This window comes from Chrysemys picta, chromosome 8 (genome assembly GCF_011386835.1).
Source record: "Chrysemys picta bellii isolate R12L10 chromosome 8, ASM1138683v2, whole genome shotgun sequence".
Classification (NCBI taxonomy): domain Eukaryota; kingdom Metazoa; phylum Chordata; order Testudines; family Emydidae; genus Chrysemys; species Chrysemys picta.
In genome coordinates, this window is record NC_088798.1 from 71,114,068 (window position 1) to 71,130,646 (window position 16,579).

General features: G+C 59.4%; 1 protein-coding gene across 14 annotated transcripts in view; it reads right to left on the reverse strand.

Annotated features, from left to right (window-relative positions):
* The window catches only part of PCDH1 (protocadherin 1), a 152,939-nt gene extending 136,644 nt beyond the window's left edge, over positions 1 to 16,295 (reverse strand). For 4 of the 14 annotated variants that reach the window (XR_010589839.1, XM_065554802.1, XM_065554803.1 and 1 more), the window contains exons 1-3: positions 8,360 to 8,840; positions 5,111 to 5,925; positions 667 to 2,859 (exon numbers count right to left, since the gene is read on the reverse strand). Coding sequence is in view for 13 of the 14 variants with exons in the window: in XM_065554802.1 (XP_065410874.1) it covers positions 667 to 2,859; positions 5,111 to 5,925; positions 8,360 to 8,486 (3,135 nt within the window). In the remaining variant the exon portion in view is untranslated. Of the gene's footprint in view, positions 1 to 666; positions 2,860 to 5,110; positions 5,926 to 6,101; positions 6,393 to 8,359; positions 8,844 to 10,256; positions 10,277 to 13,654; positions 13,725 to 13,850; positions 14,477 to 14,833; positions 15,106 to 16,140 lie in introns of those variants that run through there. The other 10 variants (XM_065554801.1, XM_065554800.1, XM_042861344.2 and 7 more) reach the window with 9 other exon arrangements.
* Positions 16,296 to 16,579: the final 284 nt, after the last annotated feature.

Here is a 16,579-nt window from a genome sequence, read left to right on the forward strand (position 1 = left end):
GCCGGGCTCCTCACCCCAGGCAGCCGCACCAGGAGCAAAAGCTTCTTTTACAGAGTTGCTTTGCCCCAGGGCAGTAACAGGCTCAGCCCCCTTCCCAGGGAGCCCCGAGCTGGCACTTCAGAGGCTGCTGCTAGCAATAATGGGCTGGGACTGGGCACAGCACCCCCGACCCAGGGCAGGGCTGGAAGCCAGCTCCTTTTGGGACCAGCAAGGTGCAAGCTCCAGGCAGCCCAGCACAGATGCAGCAAGCGTGACTCACTGGATGGGAGGGGTGGGCACTGCCATCTGCTGGTGCTGGTAGGCCTGGTCTCTAGCCCAGTGCTCAGCTGCTACTGGGGCACAGGGGCTGCGGATCCAGTCCGTCCAGACCCCTCGCCCAGCACATGCAGGGCTCCTTCCCATCAGGGGAACCCCCAGCAATGCAGCCCAGTGGCTACCACCCCCATCAGCCACAGGAGGCTGCCCGCAGGTCACAGTGCCTTCAGCCCCTGCCTTTTCCTGCCCCAGGAAAGAGCCATGGCTAGCTGCTCCATTAGTCCTCTGCCAGCCCCCCAGGCCATTCCCGTGCGGCCAGGGGTGGGTCCATGCTCACTCCCACACCTCCGTCCAGATGGCGCCCCGATGCAGAGGGGGTGCGTCCGGCGGACTCAGGACGAGCTCTCCTACCTGCTTGTTGGTGTATTTCTGGGGGTTGGTGCGGTAGCTGTAGTCAGAGTACTGCTCGGAGCCTGTCGAGTTGTTGTCCCCAGTGCCCACAAAGGTGTTAGTGGCAGGCAGGTCCTGCACCACCTGGTGCTTCTTAGAGGCAGAGGGCGACTGGGGCTGCAACTGGATGGAGGGCAGTGGGGAGTTGGAGCGGTAGTGGCGTCCCAGATCCGGGCTCCCAGGCGGGTAGTTGAGAGGCAGGTGGATGCGGGGGCTGTCACTGACGGAGTCGTTCATGAGGTTGAACTTGAGGGACTTCTGCAGCCCAGTCTCCTCCTCGTCATCGGCCGGTTTGGGCGGCTTAGGGGACTTGCTCTTCTTCACTTTGCTCTTACTCTTGCTGCTCTTGTTGCCCTGATTGGGGGCGTACAGGTCCTTGGTCTCCTTCTTGCCCGCCTGGTAGCCGCTCTTGGCCTCCCTCTGCCGGCAGTAGCGCACCAGCACCACCAGCACAATAACCAGGGTGACGGCCACGATGCCAGCAATGACGCCAAAGAGGATGTTGCTGCGCTGCTTGCTGCGCTCGTACTCGGGGTCGCCAGCAATGTCGATGTCCAGCGGCGTGTCCAAGCTGTGTCCCAGCAGGGTCTCCAGCAGCGTGCGGTTGGCCAGGGTCTCATTGACGTAGAAGTGCACCAGCGCGGTGCCATGGCGCGAGGGCTTGCCCCTGTCGTTGACACGCACCACCAGGCGGTGCAGGCCATGGTGCTTACGCAGGATCTCCTTCTCCAGCGTGATGTCCCCGCTCTGCGGTGAGATCTGGAACAGCTCGAAGGGGTTGCCCCCCGTAATGCTGTAGGTCAGCTCTGCATTGACCCCCGAGTCAATGTCCTCAGCTTTGACCTTGCTGACCTGTTGCCCGGGGCTGGTGTGGGGCAGGATGTGCTTGTAAGAGGCATTGGAAGGGGAGGTGATGAAAGGGGCATTGTCATTCTCGTCCAGCACGTTGATGGTCACCCCCACATAGGCGGATCTGGGAGGGTCCCCTCCATCCACAGCTTTGAGCCGAAAGGTGTACGTGCTCTGCTGCTCCCGGTCAAAGGAGATGCTGGAGAGTATGGTGCCAGTGCCATTCTGGATGACAAAGTCCCCGTTGTCCTGCTCCACTGACAGCTGGATTCGGGCGTTGTCGCCCTTGTCAGCGTCAATCACTGTCACCATGCCCACCGGGCTCAGGGGAGGCATGTTCTCCATCACTGAGAAGTTGTAGCTGCTCAGCATAAACTTGGGGTCGTTGTCATTCCTGTCCATGACATTGATGGCCACAGATGCCGTGCCCTTGAGACTGGGGCTGCCCTTGTCAGCTGCCACCACCAGGAACTCATAGCGTTCCCTCTGCTCCCGGTCCAGCACCGTCTTCACTCGGATCTCGCCTGAGTCAGGGTCGATGGAGAAGAAGCCCTTGGAGGAGGGGTCCATGACCAGGGAGTAAACCAGCTTGGCATTGGAGCCACTGTCAGCGTCACTGGCACTCACCTCCACCACCAGGTCATCAGGGGCATTGTTCTCGGGGAAGGCCACCTCAGTGAGGCTTTGGCTGAAGACTGGGGCGTTGTCGTTCACATCCACCACCTGCACCTTGAGGGAGTTGGTACTGGAGAGGGGTGGGTTCCCCGAATCCACAGCCACGATCTCGATGGTGTACTCCTTCACCGCCTCGTAGTCCAACGGCGTGGTGGTCTGCAAGAAGTACTTCTTCTTGCTGTCACTGCCCGTCTCGCTGGCCTGTCTCAGCTGGAACGGGACATCGCCAGCAACCACACAGGTGACCACAGCGTTCTCACCCTCATCCCGGTCAGACACCTGTACCAGAGCCACGGCCGTCTCCACGGGCACGTCCTCGGAGATGTTGGCCATGCCGTCCTGATGGGTGACGAGGCCAATACCCCGGATTTCAATGGAGGGGGCGTTGTCATTCATGTCCTTGATGGTCACCACCACCTGGGTGCGGGCACTCTTGGGATTGGCCCCCTTGTCCTTGGCCAGGACAGAGAACTTGAGGATATTGACGTCCTCCCGGTCAATGGGCCCCTGCACAGTGATGAGGCCCGTGGTCCTGTCCAGGCGCAGCAGGCGACGCACCATGTCTGTAGGCTGGTGGAATGAGTAGTCAATCTCGGCATTGGCACCCTGATCCGAGTCGTTGGCTTTCACCTGTGGGAGGAGGAAGAGGAGGACAAGTTGAACAGGAGCAACCCTGTCCATGTTGCTCCAGTGAAACTGGCCTAACCGGTTAGGCTGCCTCAGCCCCACTCCCTGCTGTCCCACTCTGGCATGCAAGGAATTCTCCATGGGAACCAGCCAGCCAGCAGGTCTGACACCCAGCAACAGGAAAGAATGGCCAGGAACTAGAACGCAGCCCGTCCAGGTGAGCCAGCCGCACCCTGCTGGGATCTTGCAGCAGCAGAGAGGATCCCAGCCTGACTGCGCACACCCCTTTGCTAAGATGAATCCTGATTCACCGCCACACTGCAATGAAGCTAGTTACATGCAGCCAAAGACACCACCGGGGAAGGCTGGGTTAGAACCCACTGCTTCCCATTCTGGGGCGCTGCTCTGAAGCCGCACAGGCAGCCCAGTGCCTACACCTGGACTGTCCTGACTCAAAGCCAGCCCAGAGCCTGCCGCAGTTCAGTGCAGAGAGCTAATGATTCCCAGGGCTGGGGCAGCAGGAGGCTGCAGGTTGGGATTGAGGAGCACCAGCCAAATTGGGTGTTGGGGGAGCCCAGGACTGGAACAATGGGGGGCAGGCTGAGGTTCAGTACTGTGGGGCAGTGACAGAGCTTGGGATAAGCTCAGGGCTGGGATAGCATGGGGGGCGGGGTGGCAGGGAGCTGTGGGTCAGGACCGAGGGGACCAGCCTAGCTGGGGAATGGGGGGAACCCAGGACAGAAATAGCATGTAGGGGAGAGGCTGGGATTAAGAGGCAGCAGCAGAAGTGGGGGAGGGGGGTCCCAGGGCTGGAACAGCTCCAGATTGGGTCTGAGAGATGTTGGCTGAGCTGAGGGACAGAGGAGAGCTGCCCATACTCTGCATGGCTCCATCCCCTCTCCCCAGCCCCCTCCTCCCTGACAGGAGTTCTGCATTCACATAAGCCTGTTTCCACATTTATTATTTGCTTTCTAAAGAATCGGAGGTTTGTCTAACATTTGCTTTCCTAATCAGCTCTCCAAGTGGGCTCCTCTCTGCCCCATTTGCAGCTCTGCCGTTATCTCGCTCAGCAGATTTGGATGGAGAACAAAAGTTGTTAAATGTAAATTCCACCTTTTACCTCCACTCCCTGAGCTGAGGAGTCATTTTCTTCCTGAAAGATAAAAGCTGAGCAATGGCAGCAACAGAACTGCAGCCCATTCTCCTGTCGCTTCTGCCTTATCTGCCTCCAACTTTCGCTCTCTGAACAGTGAAAAATGAATTCTTAAAATTCACATCAAAATTAGCGAGCTGAGCAGCTGAGTGCTGGCCGTGCTCCGCTTATTAAGATGGCAGCTGCAGATAAACAGATGTCAGCTCCCATCGGCTCAGTGCCCCTTCCACCAAATCCACAGAGACCCACCCCTCATGGTTCCCAGCCAATCGAAATGGGCATTAGGATGCCACGCTTGGGCTCAAAATTCTATCTGTGGAGTCTGTAGTATGCAAGCGGCCTTTGGCTACCCCAGGGTTTCAGAGACAGCAGTGCCACATTTTGTTTGTATATGTACAAGAGAGGCTGCACCATCCCACATCTCCCTGGGGAGCAGGCACTTCCCGGGGGATGCCAAGCCAAAGGAGCCTGCTTTAGTTTCAGAGGCGTCTAATGCTGCTGAAAGGGAAACTAGTTTCCTGTCTGTAGCCAGCATTTAGCACAGCTAGACAGTGAGCAGGCTTCCCAAGCACAGCTCTGCTGGTGCTCCTCAATCCTGATCTGCAGCCCCTGCTAGCCCAGCCCTGGCCTTCCACCACTTCTTTTCCATCTTACCACATTGTGGAATGGTTTACTAGGAAGCTGCCCACCTACAAAACCCCTGCCACTTGTGATCATGCCATGCCTGAAACCAGGTTCCCAGTGGTGCCTCAGCACATTCCCAGACAGACAGACTGTGAGGCCTTTGGGACAAAGACTGATCTTTTTATTCTGTGTTTGTACAGCACCTGGGGCCACAGGGGTCTGGGCCATGGCAGGGGCCCATGAGAGCTACCGTAATACTCCTAATAATGTACAGTGTCTACTGCAATGTGGGCCTGGTCTGTGACTGGGCCCAATCAGTGCTCCCATAATGCACTTAATAAATAATAATCGTAACAAGTAATATAAAGGCGCTCCAGCTGCTCCACCCGCCTCCTTTGAAAGCTGATGAAGAAAGTGGGAAGCTGGCCCGGGCAGTGCAGCTTGTGCACGATGCTTGGTGCCCTGCTGTGTGCTCACCTGGAGGACGGAGTGCCCGACGGGGCTGTTCTCTGAGAGCTCCGCCTCATACAGGGCCTTCTCGAACTTGGGGGTGTTGTCATTCATGTCCAGGATGGTGATACGCAGCAGGGCGCTGCTCGCCCGCGGTGGGCTGCCTCCATCCTGCACCTTGATGGTCAGGTCATAGGAGTCCCACTGCTCCCGGTCCAAGTTCCCCATGACAATCAGCTGCGGCTGCTTCTCATCCTGATCCTCAGCCACCTGCAGGCCGAAGAGCTCCTGCGCCTCGGGCCCAGCCAGGAGCTCATAGGAGGCAACCCCGTTGGCGCCTGCGTCACGGTCCATGGCTGGGGGGATTGGGAAGAGTGCCCCAATGTTGGTGTTCTCGGGAATGGCCAGTGTGATGACGGGCGAGGCGAAGTTGGGCGTGTTGTCATTGATGTCCAGCACCTCAATCTGCCCTTCCAGCAGGCGCGGGCTGCTGTTCATCATCAGGTCCGTGATTGACACCTCGAACTCCAGGAAGCAGAGTTCCCCTGGGAACTGGCTCTGGCACTCCCGCAGGCTCTCCCGGTCGATGGAGGTCTCCGTGGTGTAAATGTCCCCTGTCTTGCCATCCACACGCAGGTAGGGAGCCCCCACTTCCAGTTTATAGAGGTGCCCCACATCAGGAAAGCCGTAGTCGGCAGCCAAGCTCCCAATGAGTGTGTTGGGCGGCTGTTCCTCCTGCACTTTGTAGACCACGCGTGTCCCAGCGCCCAAGGTGGGGAGCTGCAGGAAGAGCCACAGGCCCAGGCAGGCTGCCAGCCACGTCATCCTGCACTGGACAGGGGCTGCAAGGAAGCAGAGACACCACAGATTAGGGACAGAATGCTCCATCCCTCGGGCCTCCTCGCTCCCCATATGCCCCGTTCACTGCCACTCCACGTCCAACCTGGCTAGGAATGAGAAGCCCAGCCCTGCTGCCAGCCAGGAAGCAGCTGAGCAGTTCCATGCTCCACACACTCACCTCCCTGCTCAGCTGGTCACAGAAGCTGATTTCCAGCAGCCTTCTGCAGCCGAACATCAATGCCCAGGGGAAAGGCTCCTACAAGCCCTGCCTGTGTAAGAACACAGGCACGGAAACCCAGCCCCACGCCTGTCCCTGCCCACCAGCTAGTCACAACGCAAACGGACACTGCACCCAGGCAGACGCACGCAGGGCACGCTGCAAAGGGCTTCCGCCTGCACTGCATAGCATGCTCTAACCAGAGAGATAGCCTTGCGGGGCAGACCAGAGACCCTGTGCCCCCCCTCAGTGATACAGTGACACGCTGTGAGCGAGCACCTCCACCCCGGCGCTACAGCGACACACCACAAGCATACAACCCACCCACCCCCCTCAGTGCTACAGTGACACATGCTACAAGTGCACCCCTCTCCTCCCTCCCCCCCCCCGTGCTACAGTGACTCATGCTATGAGCATCCCCACCCCATCTCAGTGCTGCAGTGACACTGTGAGCGAGCGCCCCACCCCCACCCTGGCATTGCAGCGACACACACTACAAGCGTGCACCCCCCACCCTGGCACTGCAGCGACACACTGCATAGTGTGCTCTAGCCAAAGAGACAGCCTCACGGCGCAGACCAGAAACCCTGCACCCCCCTAGTGCTGTAGTGACACACTACAAGTGTGCAAACCCCCCCGCCCAGTGCTGCAGTGACACATGCTATGAGTGCACACGCACCCCTGTGCTACAGTGACTCATGCTATGAACTTCCCACCCCCACCCTGGTGCTACAGAGACACGCTGTGAGCGAGTACCACCACCACCCCGCCGCTGCAGCGACACGCACTACAAGCATGCACCCCCACATACACCCTGGCGTTGCAGCGACACATGCTACAAGTGCACCCTCCCCTCCCCCCCCGGGTGCTGCACTGACACACTCTACAAGCGCACGCCCACCCTCCACACTGCAGTGACACACACTTCACCCACACACACACACACATACTGCACTGAGCACAGAGACCCAGTCTTGACTCCTGGCCCTAGGGGACTGCAGTACAGGAGAAGAGACTCTTAGGGCACTGGGGCCACCCCATAAAGTGTCTCCTACCCTCACATGGAGTGGAACACTCACAGCACTGCTGTGCTGGCCCCGAGCTGGGCTCCCTGGCCACACAGGGCAGGCTGCGGCTCCACTCCTGCTTGCATTGGTACGAACTATGGGCATACACCAGGTTGGGGGCAGAGAGGCAAGGTGAGATTCCCTCCCCTCCTCATTGCCCCAGGCCCTCCAAGATATGCACACACAGTAACCTCCCTCAACACACACAGTCTGACCACCTCCAACACACACATACACACAGTAAACTCTCTATAACACACACACACATACACATATAGTCTGACCCCCGCCAACACACACAGTAACCTCCCCCCTACACACACACACAGTCTGACCCCCACCAGCACACACACAGTAGCCTCCCCCAAAAACACACTGTCTGACCCCTCCAACACACATAGTAACATCTCCCCAACACACAGACACGGTGTCTGACCCCCACCCCCAGCACACACACACACACACACTGCCTGACCTCCACCATGCACACACTCACAGTAACCTCCTCTCAACACACACACACTGTCTGACCCCTTCCATGCACGTGCGCACCCCCCCACACACACACACACTGTCTGACCCCCGCCAACACACCGGAGCGCCCCAAGAGACAGAGGGCTCGACTACCAATACAGATCCAATAAGCAGCCCACAGTGGGTGCCGTGTACCCGATACAAACACACATTAACTTCCTTCCTAGAAACAACAGGATCCCAACCAAGCACCCGAACACGAGCACCATACAAACTCGCCAGCCCTTACCATGACTGTCCAGGACCAGAATCATGGCCCCACATCCCCTATTTCCCAGGGCCCCACATACAGCACTGCCCCAACCCGTCACCCTGCCCATGTCCCAGCCTCACACCCCCACAGAAACACCTCCTGTGATGAACAGACATGCAATGCCATACTCCTCCCTCCCCACACCGCAATCCCCTGCCCCTCAACACTGCCCCCTATGCACCCCACACAACCCCAAACCTCCACCACACACACACCTCCCTGCTCAACCCCGAAACACACAGTTCCCCCCTCTCCAGTTCTTCCTGGTTCAGTTATTGCACAAAGGGCCAGCCTCTCCCACGGGCATGAGCCCTGAGCCCTTCACTCCTCCCCCATGACATGCAGCCCCCCATCCTGGCTGCTACCTTCAGCTCTAAGCTCTGGGCTCTCCTCTGAACAGGCAGGCTCTGCAAGGGGAGGGACGAAGGGGGGGCAGGAGATGCCTGTGAGAACAACACTAGCTCCCCTTCCCTCAGGTCCAGGCACACCCATTGAGGCTGCAGCTGAGCTAATGGCAAGAGAGATGCCCACCTGGCCCAGCCCCTCCAAGCACACCTGGCCTCACTGCCTACCCTGAACATCAACCCCACGAGCAGTGCCAGGCCCCAGCAGGTCAGAGCACAGGACCCTTGGCAGTGCCCTTCCCGAACCTCACCCTATCCAGCGGGGAGCGTCTCCAAGTGCGCACAGGACGGGGGGCATTGGGGAGGGTTACAGATGCCTGGCTAATAGCAGAGCCCCTGGAGAGACGCTGCAGCTTCTAGCCTGTGGGAGGCAACACCTGGGCATGGGAACCCCAGGCACAAGGATCCCTCCAGCCCAGTGGGCTCCTCTCCCATGTACGGAGTAAGCTCCAGACCACCCCACACACGGCAAGCTCCCCCAGCCCTTCTCTTTGCACCCGCACACTCAGCAAGCTGCCCCCCAACACAGAGCTACCCCTCCCCCATATGACATATGACCACCACCACCCCCGCCCCACAAGTTGAGTCTCCCTCCCCGGCACAAAGTGATCCCATGGGGCACTACCCAACTCCCCTCCCCCACACTCAGTCCTCCCCTACCCTTCCCCCCCACACACACAGGGAATCCCTCCGTTCCCCACCCCCACTCTGCTACATGGTGCTCTGACCCCGGATGGGCCCCTGCTCCTGCCAATAAGTGAGTGGGGCAACAGTCAGTGCCAAGAGCAGCTCGGTCGCCACACAGTTTAGCACATTCCTCGAGCCACCAGCTCACAGCCCATCACAAGTCCGTGACCCCAGCCCAGCAGAGGGGACCCTGTGCAGCCCCTCCTCTCCCACACAGACCACAGCCTCTTCCACAAGCACAGATGACAATCACAGGGAAGCCTTAGCAGCCCTGCTCCAAGGCCCTGGCCCCACAGCCCGGCTCTCCCTCCCTGGAATGGCTGTCTCACTTTGCTAAGTGTCCTTCACGCAGGACTAAGAAATCTGCCCCTCCCTGGCAGCATGAGTGAGAGAGGTAGCTCTGGCATGGCAGGAGCAGCCAGCCCAGGAGCCACCCATGTGTGGGGCAGGCCCATTTGTCCTGGAGAAGTGTGAGAGCAAAACAAGCCCCTCCCAGTAATAAGGGACACCAACACCGAGACTCAACCCTGGCCCCGGAGAAGCACATTCCCAGGCACAGAGAAGAAACACAGCAAAATCCGCTTTGGTGGAGAATGGCTCCCGAAGGGAGGCAAAAGGCTGACAGCAGCCACAGTGTGTCACATGCCCGCACCTCGAGCGCGTGTGCCCTTCTCGGACACCCTATTGCTCGGTAGCACCTTAGATAATGGCCGTGTATGGAGCAAGACAAACAAATAGCATCTAACCATAGGGCCTGGGAGAGCCCAAGTTGGACAGACCCCAAGAGTTGGTCGGGATCTATTGAGTTCCCTGGTGAGGCTCTTTTGGAGCTGCAGCTGGGCCTGGAGCTGGTCCCAGAGGTTGTTTGCCCATGTTTGTTTATTCTAGGCGTGTGTTGCAACTGTGTCCAGTCCCTGAGCTGTCGTTCCCATCGGATGAGGTTTGGGGCAAAGGTGAAAAGTTGTAAGGTAAGGCAATCCCTGTGCCCAGCAGGCAGCCTGAGTCAGCCATTCCTGGGGTCTATGGGCCAGGTGTCTTGCAGGGCTCCGCACCCAGCAGCTTCCACTGTGACTGCTGGTGGGGCTGGGCAAACCCAGGGCTCACCCTGCTACCTCTTTCACTGCAGCAGGGGCCAGAGGCAGAGCACAGACCAGCACTCACTCCCACTCACCTTGGCTGGAGCAGGCACTGCATTTTTGCCCCTGGCCCCCTCACCATCCTCTGCTGGTGCGGAGGGTGCGTGAATGACTCCCACACACTGCGTGGCTGTGAATGACTTGCTGCAGAGCTCCAGCCTGAGGATCATGGCCGACAGCATGGCCTCTTGGGCACAGTGAAGCTGTCCACCAATGGTAAAGCTCATTTGTGCAGGATGCACTGGAACCAACTCCTCCAGGAGCTAAGGACTGTACCAGACCTCCCCAGCTTCTGCTCCGAGAGCCAGGCGTGCTCCTACAACCCAGCTGCACCGCTAAACACCCGGAGCAGTGTCCATTTACAACCCAAACCACTCCACTGCATGCACAACTCTCCCCCAGTGAGAGGATGAGCGACAGAGCAAACCACACATGGCATCACTCAATGCACCATCAGAAGGCACTCAGATACGGCTGTGCTGAGGGTGGGATCAGAACCCCTGCAGAATTACACCCAAGGGGCTGTGTACAGGAACACGAGAGTTGCAAAGTCCAGAACTCAAAAGTTAGGAAATGCCAGAATTAAGGTTGCCTGTGGGACCTTCATTAATCCTCTTTGTGCATGGGCATTAGGAGACAGTCTTGGATTACATGCTCACATACTGTTGTTTACACAGGACCCTGCCTCATTCTGGGCACTGAGTGGACAGTGCTCCGTGCTCAATACTTCTGTTTATCCTCATCATTCACTGCATGGCCCCAGATCTTATTTACTGCACACCACTCATACCATGATCTCAATACAGAATCATTCATTTCCTCCTGGGCTTTTCTATATTGCTCATCACTACAGAGACACTCGTTAATGAATGTGTCTTCACAAAGCCTGTCAGGTAGAGGGGGCATTGTCCCTATTTTGCACATGGGAAAGTGAAACAGAGAGTTTAAGGCCAAAACTGCCAAAGGTGTCAAACGAATTTTGGGTGCCCAAATCTGAGAAGGCCCAATCTTAGCATTTGTTAACACCCAGTATGTTCAAAGCACAGCTCCCATGGTCTTCAGCTGCAGGTGTGAGCACTCAACACTTCTGCAGCTTTGGCTTAAGGTGTCGTAAGCCACCGCCACCTGTGCATATTCCAGTTTACCCAACACCTCATGCAGGCTACAGACCCTGTTGCAGAAAGAGGGAGAGACCCCAGCCCCGAGGGCAGTATTCAACTGCCACAACTTTCTCTTCCTGCAACCCCCCCGCCTCGCCCCCTCCCCACTTTCCAACCTCTGCAGCAAAGGAGGCAGGGGCTCCACAGAAAGCAGCCGCCTTCACTACACAACCCTGATTCATCCCTAGAGCAGATCCACCCTGTGCACTGAAGGAGGCAGGGGACCAGTGCAAAAAGCAGTATGTGATCACATAATTAAAGGCTGTATCATAATGCATAGGTACAAGTCGACTGAATTAAGATTACACGCAAACTTAATTCAGGCATTCCCTAATTTTTGAGTGCTTGACTTTGCAACCTTAATGTTCCTTTACAGATATTACTTTCTATTTTTAAAAAACTTAACAATTGAAAAAAAACACAAATTTCATTGTGTAAAACCACACCGATGCCAACATGGGTCATCAGTGGGGCTGGGATCCTTTGCTCCACAACACAGTCCTCTGCCATGTGAGCTAACATTCACTGATAGCAGTAGTAGGTTATCAACCTCAATATGGACCTACCACTAGAGGGGGCTGAAGTCATACTTTGCTAGTGGGTTTCACACATATTTGCTGAACAGTAAAGTTGAAACTAAGGAATCCTGGATTCAGTCCCAGGTTCTGGAGGGGAGTGTGCTCTAATGGTTACAAATCTCTCTGCCCCATTTCACCTTGTCCCTCCCCTGCTGCTATCTCCTGTCTCCCTGCCCCTACTTACTCTGCTCCTAGCCTCCCTCCTCCAGAGTTCCTGGTTCTGCCCCTCTCCCCCCATTTCCCCTTCCCTGCTGCCATCCCCCCAGCATCTGTCCCCAGCTCCTGCCATGCTCACACCCTGATCCTATTCTCTTCCCTCCATGACTCCTGCCCCCTCCCTCCGCTACTTTGTTCTGTCCTCCCTCCCATCTTCTGCCCCCCCATTCTGTTCCTACCTGTCCCTCCTCCTGAGCTCCTGCCACACACACACCCTCCCACACTCCCTTTTCCTCCTCCTGCCTGGACACAGCAGGGAGGCACTGAGGGCATAGGACAAACAGCTTCCCTGCTCCACAGCATCCCCTGGCTGGTCTTTGGGGGGAGCAACGGCAGAGAAAGTCCTGCTCACCCCCCTAAACTCCCCTCCCCACAGTCCTAGGCTGGAGCATGCTCAGTTCAGACAGAATCTTTTGAGATTTTTAGAGGCTGAACCTCTCTCTACTGAGCATGTGCACACTAAGATTTTTCAAAGGCTTTTCACTTGACCAAATTTGGGTGTTTTTTCCCAGGACCAGCAAAAGGCACCTCCCCAGCACTGGAGTGATCCCTTGGCCAAATTTCAAGCCTTAACCCCAAAGCATGGCAGTGACAGAGCTTCTCAACCCAACAGCAGTGGGAACGTTTCTAACATGGGAAAACATGGTATTTCTCAGAAATGGCTGAGCCCTTTGAGCTGAACCCTTCCAAAAGATCCAGCCGGAGGCAGACAGTGAGTGTGGGAAATTCCAGCCTGAAGATTTGGCGTTCGGTAAAATCTTACCCACAAGCAACTGAAAACAAAATCTTATCCTGGCAGCCATAGCTACAGGCAGTGCTGCCTGGTCATGTAGCCTAGAACAGGGCAACGGAGAATCACACCTGCGCATCCCAGCCACAGCAAGTCCCTGCCCAGGGCTCCCAGGCCCAATCCCACCACAGCAGCTACAGGCAGAAGGAACCCCCGACCATTCCTAAGCACAGAGGGAACAAGAGGCACCAGCGGCCTGGAGCCTGACTGTCACCCACACAAGGTGGGTCACATTACTCTATGCAAGAGACCGCACCTGCCCTGCCTTGCCCACTTGCCCCAGAGCCAGGGCATTTCCAGCACTGACCAGCCCTCCCAATCACAGCCAAGCCAGGCTGGAGCTGTCAGGACTTAGCACAGCCTGGCCCTGGGCTAGAACCCCGGGGGAGCTGAGCCCCAGAGGGAGGCTGGCAGCTGGGCAGTGACCCCAGGAAAAAGGGGGAAAGGGATTAAAGGGGAAATGCCAGGCCCGGTTCCCCCCTCCCCAGTACACACCCAGGGGCAGGGCACACGCTCGGGGGAGGGGGGAGCGCACACGCGGGGGGTGGTGGTGGCCGCACACACTCTACAAGCTCTCGGGGAACTAATCACTGGCCAAATCCCAAAGTTGCCGTCTTGGAGCTATGGGCAGACAAGGAAAGCTGTGGATAAGGGGGCATTTGGACCATTTAGAAAGGGACCTGCTTTACCTGGTACCTTCTTGTTCACAGGCACACACACACACAAGCAGCGCCAGTGGCACATACACACACACAGAGCTCATGCCAGTGGCGCGCGCACACATATACACACACACCACTCACCCCATGCCAGTGGCGCGCGCGCGCGCACACACCGTGCCAGCGGCGATGGCGCGCGCGCTCCCACTCTCTTTCTCGCACTTACAGCAGAATTTGCCCGCACCCCGGGGCTGGCTCGGTTATCCCGGGGAAGCTGTGGGGCAGGCCTGGAGCTCGGGGGCCAGTGGGGAGCGAAGCGCCGGGAGCAGCCAGCCTCTGCCATGCAGATGAGCCCGTTTCAGCCGAGGTGGGCGATCGGGGAGGCGCTGGTCTCCTGGCAGGCTCTGGGCAGCCTCTCCCGGGGATGGAGGCAGCAGCACAACAAGTGTCATGAGCCGCTTGCGGCGCTGCTGTCCGGCCTGGCCCCTCCGGGACACTGCAGCGCGCAGCCCGGCAGCCTCCGCTTTGCCAGCCCCGGTCCCGGCTCTGAGCAACCGGCGAGAGCCCCTGGCGCAGGCAGCTCCACCCCGCCCGGCCCTGGCTGGGGCTAGAGCAGCTCCGTGATCCACCCTTGGTGCGGAAAGGGGGGGGCTCCTCGCCCAACAAGCCTCGGGAATCTCCGGGAACAAGACAGCTGAAGCCCGGGAGCCCATGGAGGGGACGGGGCGGATGCGCCCTAATAAGGCTCCGATCCCCGGGCAGCCTCTGATCACGGCGCCCAGGTGCTCAGCACAGAGCCTGGAAAGAAAGTTGGTGGCCCCGCAAGCGGCGGAAGGGCAGCCGCTCCTGGCCCCTTCTCCCTTGCCCAGCTGCCGGGAAGCGCGTCCCTCCCTCGCTGGGCGCAGCATCCGCCTCGCTAACCTGCCCGGCATCGCTTCTGGGCTCCACTCCCCCTTCCCGAGCACCCCGCTGTCCCCGCACAGGGACGAAACCCGCCGCCCCAGCAGCCAGCGCCGCCGCCTGGTCCCCGAGACCCGGCCCCGCCTTGCTCCCTGCCCGCGGACCCGGCCAGGAGGACCCGCGCACTCCCGCATTCCGACACACACGGAGGCATAGCTGCGGGGCAACGGGGGGGGGGGGGGGAGGGCTCCTGGGTCCAGCCGCGCGGGGGCACCGAGCACCGGGCAGGCTCCCGGCTGCGGCTCTTACTTGGCAGCGGAGAGCGCCGTGTGCGCGGCACCTCCGGCTTCTCCATCCCCTGTCGGGACCGGTTCCGCTCCGCGCCTCCGGATGGTTCCCCACAAAATAGGCGGAATCCCGGGGGACCAGTTGCTGCCGGTCGGGGCTGCAGCTCCCTCCCGGCGCGGCGAGCGGGGCTGGCGCAGCCGTGTCCGTCGCAGTGTCCGGCTCTCGGCGTGTGTGAGGCTGTGCCAGGGACGCACCGAGCCGGCCTAGCCCCCTCCCCTTCGCTGCTCCGCCTCTCGCTGCCGCCAGCACCGGGAGGTGGAGCCCGGCGGGGCGGGGGCTCAGTGGATCCGCCGAGCGCTGCGGCTGAGAGGCAGTTGGAGCCTCTGGCTCGCGTCGCGGTGGGTGGGAGCCGGAGCTGCCCGCCTGTTCCTCAGCGAGCGGCACCTTCACGGCCCGGCCGTGGGCGGATCGGAGTGCGCATGGAGCATCTCCCTGGGAACCAAGCCAGACCCCAGCCTTGCGGTAGCGCTTAGGGCAGAGCCCAGGGGAGACCCCCGGTCCTCTGGGGACCGAGCAATGTGCCCCCGAAAGCCTGACTGGAGAGTGTAGCCAGGGCCCCGTTGTCCCCCACTCCGCAGAGCCCCGGGCAGCCCGATGGCCGGCGCATCCGCGGCTGCCGACATCCCCCCCCCCCATCCCGCCTCTCCGGGGACTAAGGAGCTGACCGGCCCGCCCAGCCCCCCTTCTCCGGCCTTAGCCTGGGAGCGGGAGGAATTGGCCCCGGGGCTCCAAGGCAGAGCTGCGCTCCTGGAGCTGCCCGATCGGGGTGCTGCCTGCGGCTCCCGGCGAGCCGGTGCGCGCCCCGGGAGCAGAGGAGCCCTATGAGCACTGCATGCGACCGGGCCCTCACCCTCAACAGACCCCGCGCGGCTGCCCTTCGCCTCTCCCCCCCCAAGCCCCTTCCCACCCTGGGCATCCCGGCCAGCCGGGGCCCGGAGCGCAGCTCAGTGAAGGGGCCAGAGTCAGGTGCTGCCCATGGAACAGCGGGCCAAAATTTGGCTTCACTAGCCCGCTGGGAAGCTAGGAGAGGGGTTGGTGACTGTGTCCCGCCCCTCTCGGCCCAGACAGCAGCCGCCCCTTCAAGAAATACAGCTCAGGAGGAGCCCAGGGATGCTCAGCACCTCGCAACAAACAGCTCTGGCCTCCGCTGGCCTGCTGTGGGCCAAGGCGCAGAGCTGGTGTATCCCCCGTTCCTGAGTCAGTGACCCTGTTGGAGCCCTGCCCCAGGTCCGGGGGGTGACCAGGAGGAAAAAGAGCAAGTCACTGACCTGGTGTCAGCACCCTGGTGAGTCATGCACGCTCTTCTTCCAGGCGTCAGACCCCCGTTGGGCAGAGCTGAGCAGCTGCAGGTTCCCCACTGACACTGCAAACTCCCGCCCCCCTCCCATTACAGGGCTGGGTCAGACACCTCGTTTGCACTTCTTGGGACCTCTGTGTATGGCAGCCTGATGGGGGGAGGGGAGACAATTCCTTGTCAGATCTAAGCCCCACAGACAGTGTGCTCTAGGGCAGTCCATTCCCTGTGATAATCATCCCTGTCCCAGCCGCTCCAGTGACACCTGGCCCCTCTGTTCCTTTAATGTGCGAGTGCAGCCTAGAGTCGGTCTCTGCAGCATTCAGCCAGGCCGAGCTGTGCGGGTACTCTCCTGGCCAAGGGGGGGTGGCTGCCTAGATAGGCTAGGTTCTCTGTGGTGCAGAGTGAAATCC